Source organism: Otolemur garnettii, unplaced genomic scaffold (genome assembly GCF_000181295.1).
Source record: "Otolemur garnettii isolate 467f Iridium unplaced genomic scaffold, OtoGar3 scaffold00075, whole genome shotgun sequence".
Taxonomy (NCBI): domain Eukaryota; kingdom Metazoa; phylum Chordata; class Mammalia; order Primates; family Galagidae; genus Otolemur; species Otolemur garnettii.
This window is the reverse complement of record NW_003852470.1, coordinates 6,649,501-6,676,726: the sequence shown is the minus strand read 5'-3', so window position 1 is coordinate 6,676,726 and position 27,226 is coordinate 6,649,501. Positions and strand designations below refer to the sequence as shown.

The window sequence follows — 27,226 nt, the reverse complement described above, 5'->3', positions numbered from 1 at the left end:
TATATGTTATATATCTGAAATTTCAATGGGCAAATAGATAGACATATACAAAACAATGGTTATTTCTAGTATAGAAGAAATGTGGGCTCAGCTCCTGTGGCACAGTGGTTACGGCGCCAGCCATATACACTGAAGTTGGTGGGCACGAACCTGGCTCAGGCCAGCTAACCAGCAATGACAACTGCAATAAAAAAATAGCTGGAAAAAAAAATAACTGGGTGTTGTGGCAGGCGCTTGTAGTCCCAGCTACTTGGGAGGCTAAGGCAAAGAATCACTTAAGCCCAAGAGTTTGAGGCTGCTGTGAGCTGTGACACCAAGCACTCTATAGAGGGTGACATAGTGAGACTCTGTCTCAAAAAAAAAAGTGAATTTTAGATTATTTTTACATATATATATATGTTTGTGTGTGTGTGTGTGTGTGTGTGTATATATTTTTTTTTTTTTTGCAGTTTTTGGCCAGGGCTGGGTTTGAACCCACCACCTCTGGCATATGGGGCTGGTGCCCTACCCTTTTGGGCACCGCCCTACTTTTCTATATTTTAAATATTTTAGAAAATGAAAAAAAGAAAAATAATTTCAATTTTGGGGCCAAGAGAACATGTAGACTATTGAAACAATATAAAGTACTCTGCAAAATTAGAATCAATGAGCACAAGTAAGGCAGTGTTTAGAGGAAAGATCCTAGACATGAAGTTTCTTTTAGTAAAGTATAAGTAAAAAATAATCTGATATAAGAAGTTAGAGAAACAAACCTAAGGGAAAAAAGAAAAACAGTAAAGAAAATAAGCATAAATTACTAAATTAGAGAAAAAGTAGAAGAACACCTCATTTACTGAAGTTTCACCATGTATTCGCTTTTTAATACCGCTGGATATTTTCATCTAATGATCTAGTCCAATAAGGCGAGTACTGTCATCTCAGATTCCCAGAGGGGAAGTTCACGTTTCTGAGGTCGATTGCTTGTAAGAGGAAGATCATTTATAAAACACGGAGGTTTTTTTTTCTTTGAGGGTAGGGCAGCGTGAGAAACCAGATAGATCTAACAAAGTGCAGAAAAATAAAGGCCAAACAGGTGCACAGACGTAATCTGCAGTGCTAGGGACTACAGATGTCATCTAGAAAAAGTGGTTTGATTCCTATTTTCTATACTAAAATAAATAGCAAGCAGATCAGATGTGTAAATGTAAAGGCAATCATGCGAGACATGGCACACGTTTGTGATCTCGGGGTGGTCAGACCTTTCGACACAGGACGATAAAAAAATGGCAAAGATGAAAAGGCAGTTCACGAAAAAGAAAAAAAATATAGGTCTTAGGCTTGTGAAAAGATGTTCTTATCTCACTTATCAGGAAGAAAAATGTAGATACCATCATTTTAACCTATGAGGTCGGCAAAGATAAGAAGAATCTCTAAACACACTGTGTTGGGAGGTGGAGAACAGAGATGGGGCAATCCCCTTGGAGGCAGTTCCACCAATCTACTGTGTTTCTAAACACATGAGGCCTTTGCCCAGAAACTGCAGTTTTGGGAATTTATCCTACAGACATCCTGGGCAGGAATATGCCTGTGTGAAGTGGCGAATGATTGAAGACAACCTGTACGGCCGTAAATATGGGATGGGTTATATTAGTCACCGTACGGCTCTACAGTGAAGTACTAGTCAAGCAGTAGAGAGAACCAGGCAGATGTGCAGGTAACTGCTACGGAATGGCTGAGGCACAGAAAGGCACACGGCGTGTGAGTTCAGACCCAGGACACAAGATGAGACAAGAGTGACAGCGAGTGGACGGCTGCTCAAGGTTGGTGATGGGGACAGGATTTCACTGTACTCTTCTAATTTTGAGTATTTCATAATTTCCATTCTCTATCTCTGCAGAGAAAGAGAGGTAGAACTGAGACTTTTCATTGTATTCCAAATTGTATTTTACAAAAGCCTAGTAACAGTGATTGTTTCTGGGAAGGGAGCCTGGCGACAGGTGTGAGGGAGACTAATTGTTTTCTGAGTAACCCTTCATGCTGTTGAGATTTTTAATTATAGGCATACATTACCTACTAACAAATGTAAAGGACGAAATACCAGGCATCTGTTTTTCACATACAATTTGAGTGTTTGTACACAGAACGTAGCAGAACGCAGTAACCATGTGGGAAACAAACATCCCTTTGAATCCTGCAATCACTGGAGCGACCTCCCTCGGCAATTTTGTGTTCTAGGAAGTTCTTAATGCTCCTCTCCAGAGGTAGATGGTGCTTCTCTTTGTATCTGATACCTTTATAGACATTTCATGTGTTTGTGTCATGAATAATGAGAACATAATGTGAAACCAAAGAAAGTTCAACTCAAGTTTCTGGAAGTATTGGGTAGGTGGCAGGGAAGGTGAACAGGAGTCCAAGATCTCCGTAGCCAGGTTTTAGATTTACGGGAGGAATGGACACATTTCACTAATCCACAACTCGTTGACTGTGATGGTCCCGTGGAGAATGACAGATGCTGAGACCACTTACTTTTCACTATTTAAAACCCACATCTGTTGCCAAGTTTCCCGCACGTCTACTGTGTGTGAGGGCCTGGACTTAGGTCCGTGTGAGAGGCCGAGCAGCTCTGTCTGTGCCTGCGGACGTCGGCAGCCCAAGGCAGCACGTGAGCCAGGGGTCTGGAGGGCAGACCACAGAAAGGCCCAGGGAAGGGGTGGTCTTGAGCAAAAGGGTGAGATCCAGGGACACTTCCCGACACCTATGTCGGGTTAGCCTGCGGTTTGCCCGTAGTCACAGACGTTCCTAAGACTCAGTTTCCTTACGTCTCATCTTCCTCAGAACACATCCACGGCCGGGCTTCCTTTCCTCATTACAGATGGGCATTTCTGATGAGCAAGGATGTAAACAATCAGGTTTCCAGACTCTGCAAGAGCTGCTTTCAGTACGAGCCTCCCGCACACTCAGAAGAGTCAAGCCCTCACCTCTCAGAGCTGCTGTGGATGGACAGTCCCCAAGTTTGGGCTCCATCTCAGAATGAGCGGCCAGCACCTGACTCACCTAAAGCTGCGGTTTATCACAGCAGGACCCCCATAGCTGACCACCTGTCTCCACCCACTGCATCCTCAACTTGGCCTAATTTTCATAGACTGGACATGCAGCACGTGTACATATCAGTATAGCGGGCCTAGTTACCTGGAGCAGCTTCATATGTTGACCAGTTTGTTACAGTCCCTAGGGTGGTCAACTTACAGAGGTTCTTCTTTAATTTGTTTTGCTCACACTTACATCCTGACAAAGCATTTGTGAATGGGTAGCTTTTGTTTATAAGGGGAGGAAAAAGAATTTGGACTTTCTTATAACGGCCGTCCCCCACCGCCGCCGCTCCCCAGCTACTGAAGCAAGGTTTGATTGTTTTGCAGCCTTAGAAGAGACAGTCTTGCTTTATGAAATGTTCTATGTTGTATATGACACAGACACAGAGAAGGTATTGATCAGGAGAAATGTTATATCTGTCAGAAACACTGCAAATCTGCTCTACAGAAAATGCATACGCCTTCTTAATTTAACACCCAAAGCACAATCCGATTACCGCTGTGGCTGTGAACAATGGCTTCTTCCATTTAAGACCAGAGTGATGAGTGCAAAAGAGAAGAAGAGAGAAACCCAAGGCTCTTCTGTTACAGGATGGAGCCCTGACCTCCTGACAGGACGATGGCAGAAGGTCCCCTGCCCCCCATTACCCCATAAATCTCAGAGGCCAGATTGGAGGAGAGATGAACGAAAGATTTCTGGGCAGCTGGGGGGTCTAAAATACGGCTGTTTTCCTGGTCCTCTCTACCTCCCTTCTGCCTACCTATCCATCCATGTGCATTCATGGTAAGCCTGCAGCTGAGGAACCTGGACTTGACCCTCAGCTCTCTCACCTCTGAGTGTCTTACTAGACGAGTTATTTAGCCTCAGTTTGCCTTATTTTCACCTCTATAAAATGGGGCTAAGGATAGTATCTGCCTCCAAGGCTCATGGAGAGGGTAAGAAATGCCTGTGAAACACTTAGTCCTGTAGCACCAGCCATACAGTTGGTGCCAAATGTTTGTCCTTTTTTTTCAATTTTTGGTGTGGCCAGGTTTGAACCTGCCAGCCTCAGTATATGGGGCTGGCACCCTACTCCTTAAGCCATAGGTGCCACCCAATGTTTGCCTTTTTTTTTTTTTTTTCGGTTTGTTTTGAGACAAGGTCTTGCTCTGTGTCCCAGGTTAGCGTGCAGTGGCCTCAACATAGATCACAGCAACCTCCGGCTCTTGGGCTCAGGTGATCCTCCTGAGTCTCCCTAGTAGCTGGAACCATGCTCTGATAATTTTTCTTTCTTTTTTTTTTTTTTTGTAGAGACCAGATCTCTTGCTCAGGCTGTTTTCCAACTCCTGGCCTCAAGCACTCCTCCTGCCTCGGCCTCCCAAAGTTCTAGGGTTACAGTGGCTTCCCTGAGCCACTGTGCCTGGCCATATTTTATAACAATTGAAAACATAACTAGGAACTCCTTGTACCAAAAAAATGTAACAACCACTCCCCTGCCCCCATATATATATCATTTGGTTATAAGAATAAAAATAGAAATTAATTATGGGATTGATGTTTTGCTGAAATTTCTGCAAAGCGGACACATGGTGCCAGAAACGAGGTTGGTAAATATTCTCCCGGGCCTTGAAGCTTTCTCAGGAAAAGACTTTGATTCAGCAAAAATCAATCTTTTCGAGAGATGGATTCAGTTGCCCATTTTGTTTCCTACCATTCTACTGAAGAAGCTGCTTTAGTGGTCAGCTCAGTCCTCTAATTCACTGATAAGATTTCACTGAGGAAGGCCACTTCCTAACATTTCCCAGGAAACTAAGGGCTTAAAATACAGAGCAAAAGAAAAGAAAAACAACCCCAGATTGAGCGTGACCACACATCACCAGGTGCAGGTAACATGCCATCTTGGGGCAAACCTTAAAAAAAGAAAAACTGTAGATAAAATGCTAAGTCAGTGACACTTGCATGAGGCTGTGTCTGTAGGAGAATGGCCCCTCTGTGAACTGAAGGTGCCACTTAATCCCCCGTCAGGATCAGGACACATTTGAGTTTGCCTGCAGAAACTTGCCTTTTGATGTGCATGGCCTTGCCTACGTATAATTTTCCATGAGCTTAGAAATCTATTTCTTAGCAAAGATGTTGAACATGTTTTTGTTTAAACTTTAAATGAAAGAGTTAATCCAATTAATCAGAAAAAGTTGCAAGATGGATTTCAGTTGGGTGTGTCCTAGAAATTTAACAAACCTCCCAATGGGGTTTGCTCCTGAGCTTTCTTATCCCCAGGGTGACAATGTCATGCACACTGACACTTGGCATTTAAGAATACCACCTAGGTGTCCACATGTTTTCTAGTCTTTTGAGGGTCACATTTTAATTCAAACTTAGCAACTTGAACCCCTCTCTTGTATGATGACCGTAGGACGTTGGGTGTGTGCCCAGACCTTTCTGGGGTCTGTGGTGGTGTCCCTGTGTTGGCTGCTGCCGGCCACCTCCTGCCCTGGCCTACGTCTCCAGACAGCACTCTCAGTCCTCTCTCAGCAGCTGGGCACAGACTTTGCAGGGCGCTGTCCTCTCTATGCAGTTTGTTCCTAGTGTAAACACAGCTTCCCCTTCCCCCTGTAACCAACTTGGGTCTGACAAGAGGAGGCCATGGCTGACAGGGCTTTGTTGAGGTTTGAGAATGGGGTAAGGGAACCAGCATGCAGAAAAGGAAAATGAAAGACCTGGAGTCAGATGTCACTCCCAGTGTCCCTGGAGCTTCAGGAGCTCCCTCTGTCTTGGTCCCAGAGTGGCCCCTGGGGCCCCTCTTGCTTCCCACAGTGGACTTTACAAACAATATCCAAAGCAGGCAAAAGTGACCCTTTCCTTTGTGTGCTTAGCTCTTGGAGACCCCAGAGCCCTGCCAGGAAGCAGTGTCAAAGCTCGAACCCCTTATTCCCCAGAATTCTGCTCAAGACACATGCTTGTTGTGCCCTTGGACTTTCTCATTTTAATATATATTATTCTGTTTTATTTAAAAAATTATACAGTGAAATTGACTCTTGAGGGTGCAAAGTTCAATGACTTTTTAAAACTTGTAATCAGAGAAAAACAACATAAAACGTATCTAAAAAAAGATTTACTAAAGGTCTCTCAAAATTCTCTCAGATCTATCCTCAACCCTTCCCATAACTCCTCCCCCCATTTTTCTTTCCTCTTCTTTCTCCTCCCGAGTCTGAGATGAATCACCTACAGCAGTAGGTACAGGAAAACTCCCCTGGTGTTTCCAAAGTGGACTGTAATATGCAAATCTGACTTGTCTTATCTTCCCATTTTAAGTGCATGTTCCTGGTGGATTGTAAATCTAAGTATGAGTCAGGGCAGGAGGAAATTCAATGCCAAGCTCAGAGAAGCTCAGAGAAGATGCTCTGTCAATGCTTCCCGCCTGTGCACACAGTGGCAGGTGATCGGACCTCCCTATAACTTATTTGTTTAAAAATCATTTTACTACCTTTTTCTCCAGCCCATTTTGCCGCCATGCTCAGGCTGTGGCTCAGGAGAGCTTGACAGCAGCCAGATACAGCCAGATGAATAGACTGAATTGTTTTCCTCTGAAGTAGCTGATGGTATGAAAGAGATTAACTTTGTTTCCTTGATCAAGGCTGGGGAGTTAGAGTGAGAATCTCCAATTCAAGGGTTTTTACACCATGAAGGAAACGGTACACTTGGAAAGGTATGTTTGTGCATGAGAGAGAAAGTTGATTCAACTGTCCTTGATTTTTTAAAGGCAAACAGAATGTTTTATATGAGATGAAATATTTTCTACAAAGAACTAGCTTACACTTTAAATGTGAGGCTGAGCAGTACAGTGTTTACGACAGTGCTTTCTTTTCTTCTGGAATGTTTAGATGGTAAATCTGGACAGATGAAGTGAGGTCGGCCATGCAGCCGTGTGTTTGTCACGTTGTGCAAAGCAGGGTGTGGGGAACTCACAAGTACGAAATGTTAGTGCCTTCAATTCGTGCTGCCAAACAAGAGCCACCTCCAAATAGTCCCCACACCTGCATGGAATTAATTCCAGTTCCCTATGTGTGATGGGAGAGAAATCACGCACTTAATCTGTATCATATGTCTCGGAAAAGTTCCAGACAGACACCAGCCTGGAGTGAGAAATGTGGATTTTTTCAGTGACTAATGTTTAAAGGGTAACATTTCCTTAGTTTCATAAAACAGAATGAAGGCCTTTTGGGGGCCTACTTTAAGGAAATCTTTCTTTCTTTCTTTTTTTCTTTTTTATTGAATGGTAACTATGTACATTAATGCACTTCTGGGGTACAGTGTGGTGTTTTCACACACAATCTGAAACACTTCCATCAAACTGGTTAACATAGCCTTCATGCCATTTTCTTAGTTATTGTGTTAAAATGTTCATATTCTACTCTTAGAGGAAATCTTAAAAGAGTCACTTCTGGAGGAATTCATTGCTAGTGGAGGGAAAAAAAAAAAAAAAACACCAGCAAGTAGAAATATCTTTCCTCTGATCACATGGTCTGTTAGAGACTATTCCAGTTTGACATGGTGCACGGACAAGTTGCTTAAAGGGAGAAATAAAAAGGCTCAGGATGTGGAGAAGGAGCTTACCAGTTCTGTGGACAGCAGAAATATACATGCAGAATATTGAGTATTGGCACATCTACTGAGTGTTCACAGCTTTCATCAGATTCTCAGATAATTTCACAGCCCAGAAAGGTTTAGGCTGTGCCCACCACCTTCCACAACTATTGATGCAAGACAGGTCAGAAAAACAAACATAAAATACAGAAACAACAATAGGCAATAAGTGGAAGAAATTATATGTATCAGACCTTAACTGATCGTGAAATGGGAGAGATCTTTGCAAGCCTGAAAAGAATTCACAAAAGATTAATAAATATTCAAAACCAGAACTCCTAAGCCCAAAATGAGATTACAGTAAATTACTAATGTATTAAAAAGAAACTCCTATAAACAAGGAAGAAAAACTCTAACTCTGAAGTAGGAAAAAAATAGGCAAAGGTTAGGATCAGAAAATTCACAGAACAAATCTAGTTAATAGCTGGAGCTGGCTGGTACTGGCTCATGACTGCCAAGTCCCTACTCCTCATTCAGTGATGTCACTTTAATAACTTGAAATTGGCCATTGTGGGAGTTTTCACAGCAGAGAAATCAGCTATAAAGCAGTTTTTTTTTTTAAAGGGCCAGTTTACCAGCACACCATTGGCTAAGAAATATATAAAAAGCAGTTCAAGTGTACTAGTAAGCAAAGAAATAAAAAAAAAAAGAAAGAAAGAAATGAGGCCTAGAAAAGATGTAATAATAAGTATAGTTCACTCTGTTTCTCCTGCAATTATAACAAAAAAATCTGTACTAAATTCATAAAGCAACTGATAGAAGACTCTGAAACTTGGAAAAAAGAAAGAAGACTGGCTAGTGACTTCAGAACTCAAAGAACTACCAAGTGGTGCATTCTTGTCTGTGTTTTTTCTTTTATATATCTTGGCCTGGGCTCTGGAGAGGCCCACAACCTGGAAATAACTAATGGCACCAGGCTGAAATTTAAAAATCCATAAGGAAAAGCCTGTTATCTCTGGCCAAAAGACTGGTGAAAGGGCAGTCCTGAATGACAGAAACATTTTGACCACAGTTGACTTTAGCTGAACACCAGAAAAAAGCTATGCCCTTCCCCTGCCTCACTGGGCACGGTGGCCTGGAGGTTGGCAGATCTTTCCTTTCTATCACTTCTTGAAATAACAGACCATGTCCCTTTCCTGGAACAGAGACTGTGCCAGAACTTTTAGTAGATTTCTTAACACTATGGAGTCTAAAAGGAAGAAGAGCAACATTTTTTAGTGCTAAAAGAAGAAAACAATCAACTCAGAATTCTATATCCAGCAAAAATATCCTTCAGGAATCAAAGCAAATTAAAGACATTCTCAGATAAAGGAAAATTAAAATAATTTGTTTCCAAAAGATTTACTTTAAAAGAATAGCTAAGGGAAGTTTTTCAGACAGAGAGGAAGTAATAACAAAAACTTAGAACATCAAGCAGGAGGAAAGAACAGATAAAGTATGAGTAAACAGAGTAGACTATTCTTACATTTTAAAAATTTTTGCTAAAAAAAAATTACAACATCTGCAGTGGTTCCCAATGTACATAAAGGTAATACTTAAGACATCTATGTCATAAATGAAGGAGGATTCTACATTCCACCTGAAGTAATAAAATAGTGACAGTAGTAGAATATGATAAATTATGTATAAATACTGTAACCTTTAGAGCAAGTCTTTTCAATCAGGGTTTGCCTTTTAGGGGGTGTTTGGCAATATTCATAGACATAATTACGTGTGTTATTGCCATTTAGTTGGTAGAAGCCAGGGCTGCAGCTAAATATCCTACAATGCATAGGGAAATCCTGCAGAACAAAGAATCATTTAGCACAAAATGTTAGCTAAGGTTGAGAAACCTGCTCTATAGAAATCATACCAAAAACTATAAAGATGTATATTCAAAACCACTATAGCTAAATCAACATGGGATACTAAAAAATGTTTAACTGAACCACAGGAATGCTAGAAAGGGAGCACAATGAAATAAAAACCACAGGTAACAAATATTAACACAATAAACTTAAATTCTAACATGTCAATAATTACATTAAATATAAATGGTCTAAACTCACCTAATAAAAGACAATGACTGACATAATGGATGAAATAATGTATGAGTCAACAATATGCTACCTATAAGAAACTCTTTTCCAATATAATGCTATAGGTAGATTAATAGTGAAACAATGGGAAAAGACATGCATTGCAAACACTAATCAAAAGAAAACTGGAGTGGATAAACTATTATCAGATGACATGGACTTTAGAAGATTACCAGAGTTAAAGAGAGACATACCATAATAATAAAAGGGTCAATTCAGGAAGAAAATACAATGATCCTAATTGTGTGTATCACAATGGAGCTTCAAAGTACATGAAGCAAAAACTGACAAACTGAAAGGAAACATAATTATATGAGTACTGGGAAACTTCAACATTCTCTTTCAACAACTGAAAGAACTACTAAACAGAAAAAATATTGCGATATTTTATTTATCCAATTGTCAGAGCTCTGAAAAGTTAAAATTTAAGTACTAACAAAGTCATGGTGAGAGAGACACTCAAGAATAATGTGGGGGCATAAATATACAATACCCAGTATTGTGCTTTTAAGAATCTCTTCTAGGGGAATAATTAAGGATGCTTAAAATTTGTCTAGAATAGTGGTTCTCAACCTGTGGGTCATGACCCCTTTGTCACAATAAAAATATATCCTGCATATCAGATATTTACATTATGATTCATAACAGTAGCAAAATTACAGTTGTGAAGTAGCAACAAAAATAATTTTACAGTTGGGGGTTACCACAACATGAGGAACTGTACTAAAGGGTCATGGCATTAGGGGGCATTAGGAAGGTTGAGAACCACTGGTCTAGAAACTTCATAACAGAGCTATTTATAATAGCAAAAATTGGAGACATCTAAACATGCCTAATAATTGGCAAGTACTTAACATTATTCTATATTAAAGTATTTGTTAAAATAACATTTTAAAGTTTTTTTATGCTACGGTAAATAAGAATGATGTTAAGGCAAAAAAGCAGTGTATAAAACTGTGTACATAATCTAAATGTATGTGTTAAAAATGCACATACAATTATAAATACTAGGTTACGGTGACAGCAGTAAAATAGTATCAGTGATTATCTCTTGATTTTCATCTGTGTGGTTTTTAGCTTTGCCTCTCAAGTTGCCTATTGTTCAATATCACATTCATAGTCAAAAACAAACAGATACTTTTATTTCAAAGGCAGCATGAAAATGAGATGATATGTATAAAGTATCCATTGTAATGCTGAGTCTACTACTCAACAGGTGGTAAAATTCTTGTAAATATTTTGAAAATGAAAATTGGTGAGAAAGTATAACCATAATTATATTATCCTTAATGTGACTATCTGTCTTGGCTCGCTTGTCTCTCTTTTATTGTCCAGGCCTAATTATTAATAACACCTCCCTGCTATTGTCAGAAGTGTCATGATTCAGATAAGTTGGATGGGTACCTTGCCTATTATGAATATTAAAAAATTACTAATAGTAAGTTAAAGTAGATGGAGCCATTACTATACTTCAGGAACTGTACTAACTGCTTTATGTGGACTTTCTCATTTGACCATCTGAGTAGCTGAATTATCTACATTTTTTAGAGGCAATCAGAAGTTAAGCAACATGTCCAAGTTCACACGTTACCAAGTAGCAGAGTCTGAGTTTGAACCACAGCCTGTCAAATCAGCACTGAAGGTATACCTGGGGCTGCCTAAATGCAGGGTGGGCCGGCAGGGGTCTGGCAGGGATGCTCGGTGCACGCAGAGCCTGGTGCAGGGGAGGGAGGACTCGCTGAGGTGACTTGGGCGGAGGGATGTCCAGGGCTTTGAGGGGTCTGCTGATGTCAACATTCGGACACTGAGGCATTCTCCTGGGATTGTTCTGCATAGTCAAAACAAAACGTCATGCTGTAACAGGTTTTAAAAATATCAATAATTCCTTAAGGAAAAAGCAGTGCTAACTTGTCTGCTCTAGCTGAAGGGAGGAGAGAGTGGCATAGGAAAGAAATCAAGGATGTATATGAAAGGGAATCTATTATTTATTTAAACTTCAAAATTCTAACAGATACACCATCCCTAACTCCCAAATCTGGAATAGAGGGATCTATTTTTATTTAGGTTAAAAAATGCTGATTTGATTAAGAAATAGGAGCTAGGCATTTGAGAAAGTACCAGGTATGAAGACACAGACCCAGATCTTAAGGAAACTGCAAAGGAGGCATGAAAACAAGACATGGCTTAATGCATACGGGGCACCGAGAGAACCAGAGGACAGCCAGGATTCCAGGAAGCTAGGGCCCAGCCAGGGGCTCCCCTGGAGACTGCGTCTCCCTCATGGTGCCTTATAGTTCATATCCTTCTATCCCTACCCCTTCCTCCTCCCTTTCTTCTTTTCTCTTAAAAAATGGCATTATTGAGATATAACTGACATATAATTAGCTGTCTATATTTACAGTACACGATTTACTAATTTTTGACCTGTGTTTATATCCCTGAATCTATCGCAGCAAACATGATAAGGAACATATCTATCACCCCAAAGAGTTTGCTTGTCATCCTTCCCTCCCGCCAAGCTCCCTCCTCCTCCCCTGGCAACCAGGGTCCACTTTCTGTCACCGTAAATTAGTTTGCCATTTTAGAATTGTATATAAATGGGATCATAGAATCAGGATCCGAGATTCATCCACGGTGCTGTGTCTGTCCATGGTTCACCCCTGCTCTTTGCTGAGCAGCATTCCGTTGTATAATTACACCAGGGTCTGTTGATCCTTTCACCTGGGGGTGGATATTTGGATCATTTCCAGTTTTGGCTGGGCTTCTGCTTCGCACAAATAAAGCCATTTGGGGACAGGAGGTGGTAAATGTTTTCAGGAATGGTAGCTTCTTCCTTGGAACCCAACCCTCTACACTTTTTTGGATCAAGGGAAATAAAATAGCTTATTGCCTGTTAAAACAGGATAATGATGTTTTCAATTATTTCTCATCTCTTGACACCTATCTCGTTCACTGTTATAACATGGACTCTTGATGAATGAGAGCAATATTCAAATATTTCTATGAACACATCAGAAACACTTGGTGGGGAAAAGTTAGAGTGAAATGTAGTAATAATCCACCAGGGGAGTAACAGGAAAATTAAGAGACAGCAGGGAGCCATGGGTACTTTGGGTTAAGGACTTGATTCTTTGAAACCACAGGGTGGACAGAGCTTCCTCAGCTCAGGGCTGGAGCGAAATGGGCAAAACTGAAGGGTCAGTGTAACTTTTAGAAATACTTTAGGAGAAACAGTGGGCCAAAGAAGCTTACCCATATCCAGGCGGTGGCATCTAGAAACCACCGGAGGGGCCCAGGGTCCACAGCCTGCTCGGGCTGCAGATCCAGTAAACACGAGTGTCTGGGTGACTGGAGGGATGAGGCTTCACAATGTACACACACCACGTCATGCAGGGGACACTGGCCACCCTGGTGGGATGCAGCAGGGGTTCCGGGGGGATACCATGGGGCTTTCCTTCATGCTCTGAGCATCATAGGGACCGCTGGCTCAGTGATTCCTTGGAGGAGCCTTTAGGATCCTGCTCAGCCTAACATCGAAATGCCCATGTAGTCAAGCACGTACTAAGTTTTCGTGCTCAAATTTACCTTAGGTGGGTTGGAATCTGCTGGCTTCTTCACCAGGCTTTTCCCAAGGTGGGTGAGGTGAGCGTGTCCAGGACAGGAGCCACCGGCCGGCCGTGAAGGGTGCACACACCTGCAATGCAATCCGGGGCCCAGGGGGTTTCCCCTTATTACTAACTTGGCTTTTTATAGTTTATTTATCATGACACTCAAAAAATAATTTACTTATTTTAAATCAATGTGATAAACATACACAGGAAAAATTACCTACAGCTATTATAAAATCAACAAATAAATGCTGATTTTGGTTTTTGCCCCCAAATCCATGATTCTGTCAGATTAGTTCTTGTGATCCACCTGGGAGATGTTTTGTAAGAAACTGGCATTTCAGCAAGAATGTCTTTGAAAACATCTTGATCAAAAGCCATCTGACCTGATGAAAATATTTGAATGTCTCTGTGTCTTATGAAAATTAAGAAGAAGAAAATAAACCAGCAGGATTCCTCAACACCCTGCTTGTCTATGTAATAAGAAGCAAATAATTGGAAGGGCAAGAAAGGGTGCAGCTGGTCTGGTAGAAATTAAAAACAAAACAACAGAACCCCCCATTCCTACCCCCAAACCCCAGGCTTACTATTCAGGAAACCTAACCTTTCCTTTGCTAAGGAAACTGAAGTGAGGAGAAGTTTGTTGTACATTTTTTCAACCATTTCTTGAAAAGATGATGACCCAAACCCAGGGTACCTTAGCTTTTCAATGGTTGTTTTTTTATTTGTAAACAGCAGTCGCAACAAGGTCTTCCTTTTGAGATAAACCACAGACCCAGCCGCAAGAAGACACAGGATGGTCACGAGAATTCCTACGGTTAAACCTTGGTTATCTGAAACAAAACACATTTGACTCACACAGAAGGCAGTTACAGTGAAATATGGGAGGTTTCCAATTGTGACATTTATAGCAAAGCCAACTTTGAAGGAACAAACAGGAATGGAGTGAGTAAACCCCAGAATGATGTACTAATAAATTAGTCCTACTTCAAAGGTCATGTCTGAGGCTCCCTCCATGCTGCCATCACTCATTGCTGACGACTGTGGGACTTGCTAAACAGGAACATGGCCTGGACCACACAGGCTCCCCCAGACACGACAACAGCAGAGTAGACCATGGTAGCCACAGAAAGTAACAGGGGATACTTCGAAAGCTTCCTGGGAATGAAAGCAGCCCCCCAGACCTAAATATCTCCAGCCCTCATCAGAGATGTGCTACTTCAGGCTCCTTTCTCCCTTCATCTGTGCTTTTAGAATCTGCTTTATTTATTTATTTATTTATTTTGAGACAGAGTCTCCCTGTCGGCCTGGGTAGAGTGCTGTGGTGTCAAGAGCTCATAGAAACCTCAAATTCTTGGGCTCAAGTGATCCTCCTGCCTCAGCCTCCTGAGTAGCTGGAACTACAGGCACCTGCCACAATGCCTGGCTATTTTTAGTAGAGACAGGGTCTCACTGTTGCTCAGACTGGTCTGGAACTCTTGAGCTCAGGTGACCCACCTGCCTCGGCCTCCCACGGTGCTAGGATTACAGGTGTGAGCCACTGAGCCTGGCCTATTGTATTTTTTTTTTAATGAGAATCTTTATTTCTAGACATCTCAAATTAAATAATGAATGGGGAAAAAGAAAACGTGTAGCTTAAATGAAATGTTCAAGGGTTTTGATGTATTTGGGACTTTCAAGTACAGGCTTTGGGTGGAAAGCCCTCCTTCTGGAAGGGCACTGCACTTTTTCTTTATAAAAACATCTTTTCTATGATCCGCATCCTTTTTGTTTAGTACATTTGAGAGATTTCTTGAGGGTGTGGCCAGAAGAGGAACTCAAACCATCAGCCTGGCTTCTGGCAGTAGCTCTGGTTGTTGGGCTGTTGGGGAGGACTCTGAGGGCCGGGACGGGGAGGAGGACCATTTGCACTTTCGGCTGGACTGTGAATTCCTTGAGTTTGTGGGTTGTTATTTATTTGTCTCTATCTTCCCCCAAACAAGGTTCAGGGTGTGCTTTACATAGTAAGTATACAACTGTCCTTTCAGGCTGCTCCCATTACCCAGCCCTCCGCCCCTCTTCCTGAGGCCTCAGCTGGCTGCGGAGCTGAGCGGCAGCAGAGCCCACTCCAGGAACAATGTCTTCATGTCCCTGTGTCTGCACTTCGTCCTCGACTGACAAGCCCTATCAGGGATGTGTTTTAGCCTAAATAAGACAATCGACATGGGACAGTCTGGATTCACTTGTTTGTGTTACTGAAAAGCATCACTTTGGGTTTCTTGGCCAAAATGTCATTCTTTTCAGACACTTAGCAGTGATCACGGGGGCTCTGGCTAAAGTTCTGGCGTCTCCTAATAAACCTAATTAAAAAGTGAGTGGGAAAAGTCTTGAACTGTTATTTTTAGTTTCTTAAAATCAATCCGTAAGTTTTAAATTCATCAATCTATCAAACCTTTAACGGGAGCATTTCCTAGGGTTGTAGCACCACCTGCGGCTTGCTAGGGCCTAAGAAGTGGGTCCCATCCTCAAAGCCAAAATCTAGACCTCTGCACAGCCCACTATCCTGGCCATAGAGCAGCATCTCTCTTGCCCTCTTGAGACTGCAGAAGACTCATGGAGTCCATGGGAACCTTCCGGACACCCCCTGCTCTTCCGCATCCATGGAGTTGCCCCGTCCCCTGACACCCTCCCTGTAGCCTACACCCATCACGCCTTGTCATGCAGCTTAGTGTCTGTCTGGGACCCAGGAGAGCAGCTGGCAGAGGGCAGACACATGAGATGTCCTTGTTTAATGAGTGACTGAGGGAGCCACACAGGCCAGGAGCAGCAGACTGTGGGGACAGCAAGGCTCAGGCCACAGAGCTCTGCCTGCCTTGATTTTGTATGTGGGAGTGCGTGTGGGGCTGTTTAAAAGTGTGCTCTTTTATGAATTGATGGCCTCAGTGAGTGCTATTTGGTTGTCTTCGTGTTTTAAACATTCTCACTTGGTACAGTGAAGACTTGGTGACTCTGTGGGGTCCCTGCCTTTTTGGAGTTCCCTGGTCAGTGACCAATACTGGAGGGGAACCAGAGCTTGGTGCCCTTCTGTGGCTTCTCCAGTCTCTCCACGCCATCTGGTTTAAGTGGCTGGAGATGGAATGGGCAGCAGGGTCCCTGACGGATTAAAAACTAACGCCCTGCTACTTTTGTACAATAAACATGTAAAACCACATTAGAGGCTTAAACTGCAGCTGGAGACCAGTCGGCAAGGCTGAGATGCCACCAGGGAAGAAGACGCTGAGCCCAGCCCTGGCTCCCCTGCCACTGCATCTTAAAACGAGGCAAGACTTTCAGGTCCCTTTTCTCCTTGCTACAGGCCCGGGGCCTGCTGGCGTGGTAACCTGGAGCTACCCGGCAGGGTAGACTCGCCGTGTTTCAGCAGAAGCATGACCAGTACCTCACCACCCTCCTGGCGCTGTCTGCAGATGTGTCCTGTAGGTTGGACTCCCCTCCAGCGCCAGGCCCTGCAGAGTAGTGTTGTGTCTGTTGTCATGGAAATGGTGGCAAAGCCATAGAATCAAGACTGCCAGTCACAGCAGGGCAAGCGGACGCCTGACCCCTCTGCAGCAGCTCTGTCTGAGTCTCAGGGTCACAGCCGGCTCGGATGAGGGCCGGGAGAAAGCGCAGGTGGCCTGTGAATCCTGCCCCTGGCTCCCTGTTGTGGCCCCTGCAGAGTGTGACAGGGACATCATTCAGACTTGCCCCCGACTGTCTGTACTAGGAGACCATTTCTAAAGGTCATCTGAGCACAAATGCACTACGGTTTGAGCACAGCTGCTATTCAGAGCTTCTTGTGGGACAGACAGACTTGTGTCTAAATCTTAGCTGTTAGGCTTTGGGCAATTTCCCTGGACCCCTAGTCCTTTATATGTCGGAAAACAATAGTAACACCTATTTCAGGTAGAGTACGGAGGGGACGACAGAGGGCACACGGCCTCGGCACAGCGCTTGTACCACAGACACTGTCACTGCTGCTAGGGCAGCTGCTGTGGCCGTCACCTTCACTAAGGGGTGGGTGTCTTTCTACTAGGAGTTTTAAAAGCATTCAACTGCACACCTCTTAGCCCTTGCACGGAGAAGCTGGCCTTTAGAAAGTCCTCTGGTATGATGATGAAATTCATACCCAGTTGGTAGTATGCTGTAGAAATTACCCAAGCTAAGAAAAGTGTCCCGAGCTAAAATGTAACTGGCAAACTCAGCCACACACTCTGAGCAGAGAGCAAAGCGCTTTGGGAAAGAGCAGGGCAGGATTAGACAGAGCCTCTGAGATCAGCCCCAGCTACGCAGAGCCACGTGGGTTCCCCCAGGTTTCCTGCCGATGGGGGTCAGCTGCACCCACTCTCACAGCTTGTGAGCCTGTCCCCCTGCCGCCCACTGCCCCCATCAGCTCCGTGTCCCCCCCAGGGACGCAGGGGCCTCACTGACCTGCTCGCCGGATGGGGCCGCTGTCTGTGCTTCCTCCAAAGCCAAACTTGTCACAGAAGGGAGGTGCCCAGTGGGCCTCACAGTGACAATTCTTCCTGTTGTTGCACACCTTTCAGGGCGGCAGGAGAGAGGGACACGGGGAGGGTGCCGTGTTAGGGTACGCACCCTCCACATGGTGCTATAGAAGGTGTAGAGGCACTGTGGTCAGAACCCCTGCCCCAGCACCGACAGCCCGGCTCAGTGCGCGTCACCGTGAGAATGAGCCCAGAGCCCGGGCCCACACGGGGAGACTGGACCTGAGGTGTGGCCATGACATGACCTGCCTGCTAGTGGCCGCTAAGAGAAGAGCTGGGGCTTCTTGCCCTCCTTCTTCCTAGTCTCCCTGTCTTTCTCTCCAAACCCAGGAAACTCACCATCTGACTGATGAGAAGCCCCTCAGCAGTGAGGAGGGACCCTGCTTCAGGGATGTGGAATGAGAGCCCTCGGTCATCGTGGGACCTGACAACCTCTCGGGACATCCCTGCCGCCTTCAGACTCAGAGAGGCTGGGTGCCTGGGCTCCCCCAGCAGGCCGGGGTGGGGCAGGTACTTCCTGGCACTCCGGGAAGTACCGGGATTTCCACTAGCACTTCCTTGAAGCCTGCTCCAACATCTCCCTGGTGAAGTGTCCACTGCCTTCCCACAGCTTCCCGGTGGCCCTTCCCAGGCGTCCCCATGCACGATGGCCAAAGCCAACAATGAGCTCTCTTCCTCGTGAAATATGGGAATGGCTCTGGCAGGCCAAGAGAGCAGGAAGGGGGCGAGTTTGCCCTTGTTAGGCCCTGAATAGCTTAACCTGGAGATGAGAGTCCTCCATGGAGAAGCCAAGAGTTCTTGTCCACCTGGGCACCAAGGGCCAGTGATGGCAGCGGCTGTTCCCCTGTCTGTCAGCTCAGACTCATCCTGTCACGTACGTGATTTGCTGGACTGGTACGTGAACCAATCGGATATGGATAAGCAGACAAGAACATTAGCTCGAATACTCTGGGAATGCCGGATAAAGAAAGGCAAATCACTAAAACCAGTGTCTGAGAAATTAGGAATGGGCGGGGCGATGGCACAAAGGCTGGGGAAAGCCGAGAAGGCCGCTGTACTCAGGCTGCTGCTGGGTGGCTGCAGGTCCCCTCCACTTAAAAGGACAGGCTAACTCACTGATGAAGCACCTGTGGTGGTCTGTGGGAGGAAGTCAGCACAGAGCTCCACTCAGCAAACTGGCCCCAAAGACCTCAGCCCTGCGCCAAAATCTCGGTGCCAAATACACACGTTAATACTTTAAGGGAAAATAAAATGTCTGGAGTATATTTCTCTCTTGGAATACTTCTCCATGCCCACCGGCTTATTCTAATGAATCAGCCACCAGCCCCGCCTTGTTTCACATCAGAAGGCTGATGGTCAAGACAGCCTTTGGTGCACTGTGAGTGTACTGCTAGGAAGCAGAAGTTGAGCCTGTGCCTGCCCCTCAAAGGTGCTGCTGCTGCTGCCCCAGTCCCTAGGCGTGCCCCTGCCCGGCGAGGCCGTCCCTGCAGCGAGCAGCCTTGTGTCCTCTTTGCAGCTTGTGACACAGAAGCTGTGGCCCTGACAACCCACCCAGACATGCTCCTGGTGAGCCTGGTTCCATTAGGGAGGGACTATAGCCAAGCTACTTTGTCACCATGTTGTGGCTAGCTGCTCTACCTGCCCAGGAAATGGGCCTTTCCCCTTGGGGGTGTGGATGAGGATCCAGGGGTCTTAGAAGGTGAAGAGTCGGGGCCCTAGCCCTGCTGCAAAGGCATGTGGCCTTGGACGTGCCAGGCCCCTAACTCGGGTCTTTGCTTCTTTGCCAGTAAAATAATAGGGCTGCACTAGACTGCCTCTTAGCAGCCATTAGAAAGAAAGCTAGATCCAACAAAGACAAAAAGATTTGATTTTTCTATTGGGAGTTAGCTAAACTCACAGTCAACAAATCCAGGTGAGGACTTGATGGAAACCCTTTCCATTCTATGCAGGGATCATTGGCACATGTCTAAAAGTTTTAAAAATAGAATTTGGAGCATGATTTCTATAGAAAAGATTTCATAAAAACAAATGAACTCCTCGCATGAGCAATCAAGAGGAATATGATTCCGTTGGAAATAATTAAGCTCATCAGGAAAAATGAATTCTGTTTTGAACAATTAGAGTCCTCTTCTCCCCTAAAGGTTCTCTGAACTAAAATAACAGCTTTTGTTAGTTAAAACCCATTGTATGGGATTTTAAGAACATGGGTTTGGTATGCCCTGTCATCTCTGTTTTAATTTCTTTTGGAAGAATTTCAGTCCAGACACATCTTCTGAATGTTGCCAGCAAGAGGGATGAGTTGTTTGAAATGTTAATGTGAAATGCTTCACGACGAAAGGTTGATTTTAAAGTTACTTTGACGACAAGAAAATTCTTTTTTAAAAACTGCAGCATGTTAATTTAAAAGATAATGACCGCTCAATCTGATTTTCCTTGTTAAACAAAAACCGTGTTTGTTGTGTAAAAGGTCAAAGAAAATTAATGTTTAGAAAAAAATATTGAGAAGATATTATCTGCTCTATTTATAAAAAGCCATGGCTTATAAAAACTATTACAAATGAGGGATTTATTGCTTAATTTGTTACAGGCTGGCTATAAAGAGTCAGCTCAGTGCACTCACCCCTCTGCCGTGGCACTGCACCACACATTCGTGAACTCCAAAGACGCTGACATTCTGACATCGGCGATTGAGGCAGATCTGTAGACAGAGGAAAACACAGCAAATACCTTAATACTACTTCAGGAACCCCCTCCCCCAATACAGGTATTAAAAAGAGAAAGCAAAGAAAGGCTTGGGGAAGATCTTCCCTCAGATAATACAGATACAGCACAATGATGCATTTTTCATTGGACTTAAACACACATCCTAGTGTCTGACTCCAAATTCAGCACTTTCCAAGACTAAGTTCAATGTCAACACTATTAAATTCTTTTGTACTTTATGGCATTTTATATGGTTTCAGTTGAGCCTGAAATTATAACTGATTTTCTCACGATTTTTCTTTAGAGCTTGTAATCAAATCTATGTATTACGGCACTTCCCCTCCATTAAGAGATTCAGGAGGCAGCGAGATGGATGAGTCCTTACTCCAGTCTGCATGGACTGACGGACTTCGTGAACCCAGGAGCTGAGCATCTTTTAAGGGAGATATTGAAATATGGGAACGTTTTCAACATACAGACTGACGAGTAATATCATCAGTGATGTAAACCGTCGGCAGAGATGCCCGGCAGAGGAGAACAGACGGCCCCCTTGTATTTATCAAGCTGTTGCAGAGGCAGGGATTTGCAGAATGACACCCGGGCTGGTTGAGGGAGCTCAGCCTTGTTTCAAAGGGGCATAATGTACTCCAGACTCAGAGGGTCAGGCCCCTTTTCTCCCGTAAGATGTTACAAATTAATAGAGTCCAAGGAAGCAGAGTCTGATGTTTAGATGGCAGAATATTTTTTGAGTAGAACCTTCCTACGGGCAAGGTTACTCTCTGCCCCAACCACTCATGTGAGACAAGAGGAACACCCTTTGAAAAAGAGGCTGATGCTTGAAGCTCTGAGAGGTTGGTGGGAATCCTGGCCAAGGGGAGTATCACATTCCAGCTGATAAGAGATTGCCCAGGATTACAGTGAACACGGCAGGACCCCAAGAAAAGCAGGTGGGTGCTGCTGTCCTCCCGAGCCCTCAGAGAGCTAGTGTTCGCTAGAAATGGAGATCAAAGCACATCTCATCTTGCACATGAGGAAAAACAAAGCACATCTCACCTTGTACATGAGGAAAAACTCAATGACAAATTGAGTCCTTGGAATCTCAGCGTTCAGAGGCACCTGGCCCTGGCTATTCAGGCTACAGTTTAAAAAATGGGTGTCATTCTAATGTCAAAGCTGGCGTGTATGCTAATGTGGCTCAGAGACATCCAGAATGCCCAGGACTTTTCTCGTACTGTTCTAGTTCCTCCAGGAAAAGCCTTTGTTGCTGAGGGCGTGTGGGGAGATTCTCCCCGTGTCCTCAGGATTCTCCCTGTGTTGCTCTTTTCTTTTCTGCGACCTCCATTTTACTGAGAGATTTCAAGATCACGTTGAAAATGGGGTTGATTCGTCTTTCCCCTAAAACATTTCACTAACTTGCTATCATTTTATCTGATGAGAAAGGTTGGTAAAAAAAAAAAAAAAAATCAGTGTGGTAGAACATGAAAATCTCAAATTCTTTGTTTCTTTAAAAAAAATTGACTATATTTCTAAACCTCAAAGTATTCTCATCTACCTCTCCCCCTCTTCTCTGAAAGGACTCTCCCTGGCTTAGCGTTTATCCTGTCTCTTCCCCTTCCTCTTCTCTCTAGGGCCTCTGAAAATACACCCAACTTCCCATTCCGTCCAGGCAAGGACAAGCCCCCAAGAATTTTGTGCTAAAAACCAAGCCGCATACCCCAAACCAATAGAACATGCTGTTGCATTTCTTTCCAAAGGCACTTCCTGGCTGGAAACCCTCATGACACCCAGAGTGTAGAAATGACTTATTAACACTATGCAGCTGAGAAGACTAGCTTGGTTTTCCCAAATCTGCATTTCAATGGTCAGACCAGGATCTAGGATTTATTGACTTTTTCTTTTAGGTGCAAAGAAGTGGAGTCCAGATACAGTGTTCTGAGAAGGGGAGTTAGGGAAACCAACCAACCTGGTAACCCAGTTCTTGAACAGGACGTTTTCCGATGGGCCCTGTTCCAGACTTACATTTAAGATGCAAGCGAATATTTAGGACTTACTTTTCCTTCTGCGCACTTTGTGCCCGCAAGGACCAGCCCTGGGTCCGGCATGTCATCGCCCAAGTACACGTGGGTTCCCCGGCACAGAATCCGGCCTCCTTCCTGCAGTGGGATGTTTGTTTCTATGGAAACGGCATTGGTACCAATGACAGGCCGGCTGGCACCTCCTTGACACTGGATTTTCCCACATTTAGCGTCTCTGGAAGGGTAAGAAGAAACAGTTTCCAAAGAGAAATGGTTTGGAGTGAACACTCGGCGACGCGGAAAGGTCGAAGCCACAGTGGTGCAGACTCCATACCTCATCTCGCACTTGGCGAAAGAGCTCTTGGAGTCTTTGCCGCAGTTTCCGTAGGGGTCACCGGCAGAGTTGACTCTCTCGAAGCAGATCCCAGGCGCAGGTTTAGCACCTGGAACAGAAGCAGAAGAGCAACTATGTCTCCTGCAGGCAGTTTTCATGTGTCCCTGTGAACGGCACGAGCTTTAGGGTTCTGTATTCTGAGTAACCCTGCTCAGTGTCTCAGCTGAGGGGTGCCGGCCACTGGAAGCCTGGAGTGTCCACAATGGCCACCTCTCCTGGCTGGGTCCTGGCAAAGTACACATATCACAGCTTACCCTCCTTGAGATCTGCAGGTGGGGGCCATGGCACATATAGCCTGGCTGGGGATGAGGCCTGGCCGTGGGAACAGACCCGACCCGGGGCAGAGAGGAGTCGGCCGGCAGCAGAGAAGAAGCTTGCCCTCTTCAACATCCCACACAATCCCAATGAGAAAATGCAGGGTGGGGCGAGCTCCCGAGAGTAATGATGACTAATGAAGTGAGAGAGAGAGAGGAGGGAGGCAGAGACCCCATACAACACCTTCAGTCCCACAAAGCCTCCTGTAGGGCAAGCCCAGGCTTCAGTTAACGCCTATTCCCACAAGGCAGAGGTTGTGCTCAGCGACTGTGGAGACAGAAACCCTGATGGTCACTGAGCACAGCATGACAGTCCCCAGCAGAGAGGGTCATGGCAGCTGGACAGCTCAGGAAATGGCCATTTTTAGCACATTTTTCAGCTGTGGAAAGAGAGAGTGTATACTTGTGTTTGCAGCCTTAGAGGGCTGTTGAATCCCATGCACGGTGATATCTGCGGAAGACTGTGAGCCACTCAGGAAAATGTGCCACCTTCCTTAGGACCAACTGTGCCTTCTTTCTCCCTACATGGGCGTCCTATTTGGGCACTTCCTCTCACATCACTTCCAACCGCCAGGATGTTAGCCCCCCAGACCCCAGCTCTGACTCCTGCTCTTCTCTGCACCCAACTCCAGAGGGCTCCATTTGCCTCCCCAGGGGAGAGTGGACATATTTAAGATGCCCATCAGAGGATGGCAGGGCTCCCCTCCTCCCAGGGAACAGATGGCGTCCCCATTACTGAAAACACCCTGTTCTTTAACCTGTGCCTCTGTGATGAGCCAGCCAGCTCTGAACCTCTCACTTCCCCACTCTTTTTATTAAAAGCCATCTCAGAGAAGCCTCCTTAAACCTCCTTTTCAAGGGCACTAGCCCAGACTGGACCCGAAGGTCTATCAGGGAAACAGACAGGTCTCTGGCTCTCCAGTAGCACTTTCCTGTTACTCTGTCTGACGTGCCACGTCTTTGCTGGCAGTGTGATGGCAGCACGGACACACGCAGCTGCTGCCCGCTATGGGTGCGGTTCATCCACACTCTCCACTCTTACTTTTTTCATTTACTTGTTGGAGGGAGGAAGGATGGGGAGAGTGAGTCTCAGTGTGGTATCTGCGCCTGTACTTAATTCAATCCTGTTTGATAGTACTTTGATCAAAGTACTTAGATCTAATTGATCAAAGCAGTTTGGAAAAACAGGCTTCTAGAACACTAACAACACAGCGGTTGTTTGTGTGTTTTTGCATAAACCCTCAGTATTTACGGACTGCCTGTCTGGTGCTATCCTCCTCCTAACCATCCATCCATCCACCTTTCCACCCCTCCCTCCCTCCCTTCTTCCCTTCTCCCTTTCCTCTCTCCGGCTGTCCTTGCCCCGTGTTCACTCTCCCCGTCCCTCCCTCCTTCCTTTCTTCCATCCGTCCGCCACCCCTTCTCCCTGTCTCAGAGTTCAGTCACACACACGCATATATTCAACACTTCCTGCTTTCCAGACACGGGGGGGTACGACAGTGACCGAAGGGGACAAAACTCCTGCTCGCTTGAAAGTTTCAAGGAGAAACAGACAACTAACACAGGACTATGTTTCTGAGCATTCCAGTGCCGGGGAGCGCTGGGAAGGAAAGACAGAGGGAGGGAGGCCGGGCAGGACACACCTCCAAGAGGACACACCTCCACATCTCCCGTCACTTGATCCTGCAGGGAGGGTCTCATCCCATTTTATGGACAAGAAAACTAGGACATCAGGGGTTAAATGCACTGCTTGGAGTCGCAGGCTGGCTGAGGGTCCCCAGACTGCTCCAGTGTCAGTAAGGCCTCCCCAGGCTGGGCCTTAGGGGCAGAGAGCAGAAGACAAATGGTCCCCACAGCTCAAGTGACGCCAGATTTGGTGGAGATGGGGCAGGCTGCTGCAGCTGCCCTCTGCAGGGCTGTGCAGTGAGGCAGGAAATGGCCTTGTTCCTTCTTTCCGTCCTTCAGGAGACCAGGACAAGGCAACACTAGAAGCGTCTACTGGATTCTGAGCTCGGGGATTGGGCTGATAATACTCTGTCCCTGAACGCAATGCTGGTTTTATGTTACATGGATTCTGCTACCCTTACTAGTAATTTTTCTTCTGCGATTATGGCGACTTAAAAAACTATATACCGTGCTGCAATTTAAATATGTTAATCAATAACTTTGTTATCCTTATAGGGATCCATAAAGAGATTTCTGAGCAGTCTGAGATGTGTGAGCTCACAAGTAGCTCATGACAGTGGAAGGAGGACTGGAGGAGGCCCAGGGTCCTGTGCTGGGGTGCTCAGGGCAAGACAAGGAGAGGAAAGATGAGAGGGAGGGACAGACCACAGCAGGGACCCAGGACACTGCAAGTGCACTGGCAAAGCCAGGGTATGGCAGATATAGAAATGCCCAAGAAAGGGAATAAAATTATAACAGGAAATCAAGTGATGGTGTGGAAACACTCTTCAAAAAAGTATAAAAGCATTTTGGAGGCAAAAAATCAACCTAGGATCATTGGGAATCCAAATGCAGAAAGCACAGGCTTCCAGGACAGGGTGTGTGTACAATTCGATTGCCCCAAATAGCGAGGCTTAGAAAACCAGCAGTGCGTAAGGTGCAACGACTCCTAAGCTCACTAGGGGTACGGAGCAGCCTCGGTGCGCACCGGTAACTCTGAAGCACTGTGGACGTGGAAGGCCACCGGGAATTTCAGGAAAGCTGCCATTTTCCCAAAGTAAAACCCACAGAAATGTTTATGGCCAATTTGAACATGCGAATTTTTAGCAACATGGACGGCACAGCCAGGAGTCTTATAACACGCTGTCAATAAACTTGACCAGAAATCGTGAAGAAAACCAGTTTAATTAACACCGCCTTTCTTTTCCCTCTCCCAAATCATGTCATCATTTTATTCAGATTCTTTGTTTGTTCTTTGGCCTCAAGGTCTTTTTGTTTTCTGCGACACCCCCATGGCACTTCTGGCTTGTTCTGATGTCAACCTTTAGATTCTGTTGTGATGCTGTCCCTGGAAATCTTGTTTTTAGGCCAGAGTGGCCCTCTTCTGGCACTTTCTCCATTTGTCCTCTGGTGTGTGTGAACAACCTCCACAACCTAGTCACCCGTTCTACCGCTTAGCAAAGTGATCCTTCCAAGGCTTTTTTAAACCAGAATAACCAAAAGTATAGGATGATATCACAAGTTAGGAATAAGAACTAATTGTGTGATGAACATGCTTGTCTTTTATGAAACCCACCTTTGTCAGGCAACCTTGATGAGCCAGCATGGACAGAGGTGGACTGGACCCAAAAGGTCTTCCCAGCTGGACCATGATATTCAGAAGTTGTGGCTGAGGGATTGAGGTCACTCATACCTGGTTCTTTCTGCTGGCCTCTGTGGGGAGTCCTGTTTTCCAGCTGGGGACATGTGGGATCCAAGAAAAACAAATGTGTGTCGAGTCCTAACTTGTTTGCAATGCTTGCTCCTGTTTGAGTTTTGTCCTCAGTGGCCACACTGCAGTAGAACAGCAAGGACTTGGGACTCGGAATATCGTGACACCTGTGTCACCCAATGTGCAACGGGACCTTGTTACATAAGCCCTTGGGAGGGTCTCCTCCCAAGGAGGGTCTCCTCCTCCGTTAAAGGGGACAGGGGCTGATCCTGTGGTACCGTGAGGCTCACTGAGTCAGTGCACAGAGCGCTGCCACATGGCAGGCCCGCACGGAACCCAGTGACCATGGGGACGACTGTTTGGCTTCCAGGCTTCATGGCTGGGAGAATGTGAGAAGGCTTAGCACACATGTATCAGCTCCCGCTGTGATTCTGGTCCCCAGGGCCAAGACATCCAGAGGACTAGTGGAGAGTGTTGAGTAACTGGACACCTCAGGGAATGAAGAGGGAGAAGGAGAATCTCATCTGAA

General features: G+C 45.2%; 1 protein-coding gene across 1 annotated transcript in view; it reads right to left on the bottom strand.

Annotated features, from left to right (window-relative positions):
- The window catches only part of ADAM12 (ADAM metallopeptidase domain 12), a 275,334-nt gene that overhangs the window by 5,125 nt on the left and 242,983 nt on the right, over positions 1 to 27,226 (bottom strand). The window contains exons 14-20 of the mRNA XM_023515635.1: positions 22,948 to 23,056; positions 22,650 to 22,848; positions 20,516 to 20,593; positions 17,822 to 17,930; positions 14,076 to 14,211; positions 13,356 to 13,464; positions 11,419 to 11,598 (exon numbers count right to left, since the gene is read on the bottom strand). Coding sequence (XP_023371403.1) covers positions 11,419 to 11,598; positions 13,356 to 13,464; positions 14,076 to 14,211; positions 17,822 to 17,930; positions 20,516 to 20,593; positions 22,650 to 22,848; positions 22,948 to 23,056 — 920 coding nt within the window. The remainder of the gene's footprint in view (positions 1 to 11,418; positions 11,599 to 13,355; positions 13,465 to 14,075; positions 14,212 to 17,821; positions 17,931 to 20,515; positions 20,594 to 22,649; positions 22,849 to 22,947; positions 23,057 to 27,226) is intronic.